Genomic DNA, 3,205 nt, shown 5'->3' with positions numbered 1-3,205 from the left:
TAAGGGTTAAGAAGATTACACTCAGCGCTTCTGCCAAAGTCCAGTCTTAGCTTGTTTCTTATGCCCCAAGTAGCCCGCTTGTGTCCACAGCAGTCGAATATATCCAGTGAAGACACCAATAACATTAGTAATGTTAAAAAAAATCAGTGTGTGTGTGTGTATGTATGTATACACACACACACACACACACACAGATATATACACACGCACATTTTCGCTCTCTCTATATATGTATATGTGGTTAAAAATAAACACATACACACACACACACACACATACATACACACACATATATATGTGTGTGTAAGTATGTGTGTGTGTGTGTGTGTATACATACATACACACACACACATATATATGTATGTATGGGAATCCCATAAAATACACCCTATAGTCTTCCTGGCTCCATTATTTAGCAGCATGAAAAGAAAACAAAAAACAACAGTTCAAAACCAAAAGGTGTATTCTGTGCGGCGGGTGCCTTGGGGAATGTTCCTTCCAGAGTCCATCGTCCGTACTGAAAGTGCTGTGCTCTACCGATCCTTCATTTTAAGGTTCATTTGGATTAGTGTTTTTTTTCCTGTCCAGGTGAGAAATCAGGCTCCAAAAACAGGGCTGTTCCCCCTTCTTCTCCGCTGCTCACCGTCTTGGCTTGTCACATCTGCCAGGAAGGAGAGGGAAGAAAGAGGAGAGGTTACATTTGTGATTTGTGGGGGATGGGGCAGAGGTGAAGAAGGGTGGGTGGTGAGGTTAAGGCGGCAGCATTTCTATGCTACTGCACCCCTGCTGGGGCACCGCAGACTTTTCACACATCTGTGGAAGGTGGGACAATATAACTAAAGATATCAACCTGGACGAAATACATTCCCCTGGGTTCTCCTAGGTTGAGGTTAGGGGGTGAGTTTAGGAGCAGAGTCACAGCAAAAGAGCTTTCTTCCTCCTCAACCTTCAACCCCACCTTGCTTTCCATTTACCCTTACCATCTACCCACACACACGTGCGCACAGGGCCTGAGCCTCCCATGCAGTCACACACACACACACACACACACACACACACACACACACACACACACAGTGACTCTCCATTTAGCCTGTCATTTCCATTTGAAGCAGTGCAGCCAAGAGTCTCATGCAAGCAAAAAGATGAAAGGAAAGTGCCTCTCATTCCACTGGCTGCTGAGAGCAGGGGTTAGTGCCAGAGAAAAGCAGCAGCAGCAGCTTGCAGAAGCAGCAGGAGAAACAAGAACTTGCCCTGCCCCGTAGGGCCCAACTTCAGAAACTCCAGAGAAGAGAGGGGGAGGAACTTCAGCTTAACCAGCTTTAAATCAGGAAACAGCTAAATTACCCACTCCTATGACTCCATCCTGTGCTCCTGGCCAATGCACTACCTCTGGAAACCTCTAATCATGCCACTCACCCCACCACAGGGAGGGACTGGCAAGAAAGACTAATAATTCCCCAAGCCAGGGAGATTTTTTTTTCACTTGAGACTGTTTCCCACCCTTGAACTCTGTAGGGGTAATGCCAGCTGTTCTGGGAGTGGCAAAAGGGAGGGGGGAGTGGGACACAGCAGTAGGAGATAAAAGTCAAGGGTAGGGAGCTGTCTGTTCTCACTCTCCAGGGAACTGTGCCTGCAGGGTGAAACGTAACTCAAGAAGAACTGGCTCTGTTCTGGCCCCAACACCAGTCACCCTCCCATTCAGGTAACTCCTTCCCAGATAACTTCTCTGCATCCAAAGCAGTTTCTCAAACCCTGGCAATGCCGGAGGGCCAGGCTTCGTAGGGTTTGGCACAAAGCACAATGGCACGAGGCAGTTGGCTTGGCAAGCACCAAATCTCCAAGGGAGGGCTCAATACACAGACACTGCCCAGCCACAAAGTTTTACCAGGCAGGCAAACAGATGCCTCAGCTTCCAGCCTCTAGCCACAGGGGACCCTCATTTCATAACTGTTTGACCTTTTAGCCTGACTATAAACAGTGCAATGCTCTCTTGATGGGAACAGACTCCAGAATCTTTGTGAACGGGAGCTAGAGTTTATAGCACTAGGCCAGTCCAGAGGGGGATCTCAGCAATCAGTTTCATGTGCCTGTATATATATATATATATATGTATGTATGTATGTATGTATGTATGCTCTCACACGTTACACACATGCACGCAGAGACAGATCTTCAGCCAATGTAAAGCAGCATAGCTCCCCACAATTCAGTGAAGCTGTACTGATTGACACAAGTAAGGACCAGGCCACTGTTCCTAGTCATGTTTCTCTATGGAGATGCACAAAAGCAAACACACAGAGATATATACAGGCAGTGTAGGTCACTAAACAGGCCCTAAGCACACAGTCTCTCTGTATCTGGTTCTCATAGGCAGACTAAAGAAGGGACCCTCTGCCTTGCACATCCTATAAACAGGCACCATGGTGTGGGGCACAGCACAGAGTGTAGGCCTCAACCAGAAATGTGCCTTTAACAGTTAGTGGATGTGAGGCATACTGTGTGCAAAGTGCAGTACAAGAGTTCCCCCCTGGCTTTTAGGAGCAAGAGGGCAGAAAAATGCTAGGGGGTTGCAGGGAGGGGTTTGGCTCTTCTCTCTCCAGAGGACCAGAGGAGAGGGGTTACATTTCCTCTGAAGAAAAGGGACTTTTCTTCTTGTCCTCTCTGCAAAGGGAATCCAGTGTGAAGCATCCAGAGCTACAGGCTCCTTCCCTGCTTAACACAGCAACCTGAAAGCCACCATCTTGTTCTATGAGAGGACTCCTTGAGCACAAACACCTCGGCTATCAGAGTATCTCATCCAATCCTGACAAGCACACACAGAAGCTCACAGCAAACATCTGGCAAAGTGTAAATGCTCTCCCCATCCTAATTATCCCTCAGCCCTCCAGCCCCCATAGTACAGAGGAAAGGAGCGATCACAGAGCAATGGTGCCAGAAGCCAGCAGGAAGCAAGCTCCCCCCTCTTTCTCTCTCTCTTTCTTTCTCTCTCTTTGTGTGTTTCTCTTTCATCCTTCAGGACACAAACCTGCAAGTGCGCTCGTTTAACTCAAGCTGCCTCGATTTGCAACGTGAATCTGTGTTTTTGCAGGAACATTTACAGGTCTGGGGATCTTGTACAAACAAGTGCTTTCTCCTCTCTGAGCAAGGCTCACAGTGACTGCAAAAAGGCAAAAGGAAAGACGTCTAAGCTACAGCGCTTCAG

At 47.7% G+C, this 3,205-nt stretch overlaps 1 protein-coding gene across 9 annotated transcripts in view; it reads right to left on the bottom strand.

Moving 5' to 3' along the window:
- Positions 1-445: 445 nt before the first annotated feature.
- The window catches only part of VEGFA (vascular endothelial growth factor A), a 23,714-nt gene continuing 20,954 nt past the window's right edge, over positions 446-3,205 (bottom strand). For 5 of the 9 annotated variants that reach the window (XM_025197828.1, XM_025197829.1, XM_014517386.2 and 2 more), the window contains 2 exons: positions 3,029-3,160; positions 446-661 (listed from right to left, as the gene is read on the bottom strand). In XM_025197828.1, coding sequence (XP_025053613.1) covers positions 640-661; positions 3,029-3,160 — 154 coding nt within the window. In that variant the 3' untranslated portion in view covers positions 446-639. Of the gene's footprint in view, positions 662-3,028; positions 3,161-3,205 lie in introns of those variants that run through there. The other 4 variants (XR_003092817.1, XM_025197832.1, XM_025197833.1 and 1 more) reach the window with 2 other exon arrangements.

Source organism: Alligator sinensis, unplaced genomic scaffold, assembly GCF_000455745.1.
Source record: "Alligator sinensis unplaced genomic scaffold, ASM45574v1 scaffold198_1, whole genome shotgun sequence".
NCBI classification, from domain to species: domain Eukaryota; kingdom Metazoa; phylum Chordata; order Crocodylia; family Alligatoridae; genus Alligator; species Alligator sinensis.
This window is presented reverse-complemented; position numbering and strand designations above follow the sequence as displayed.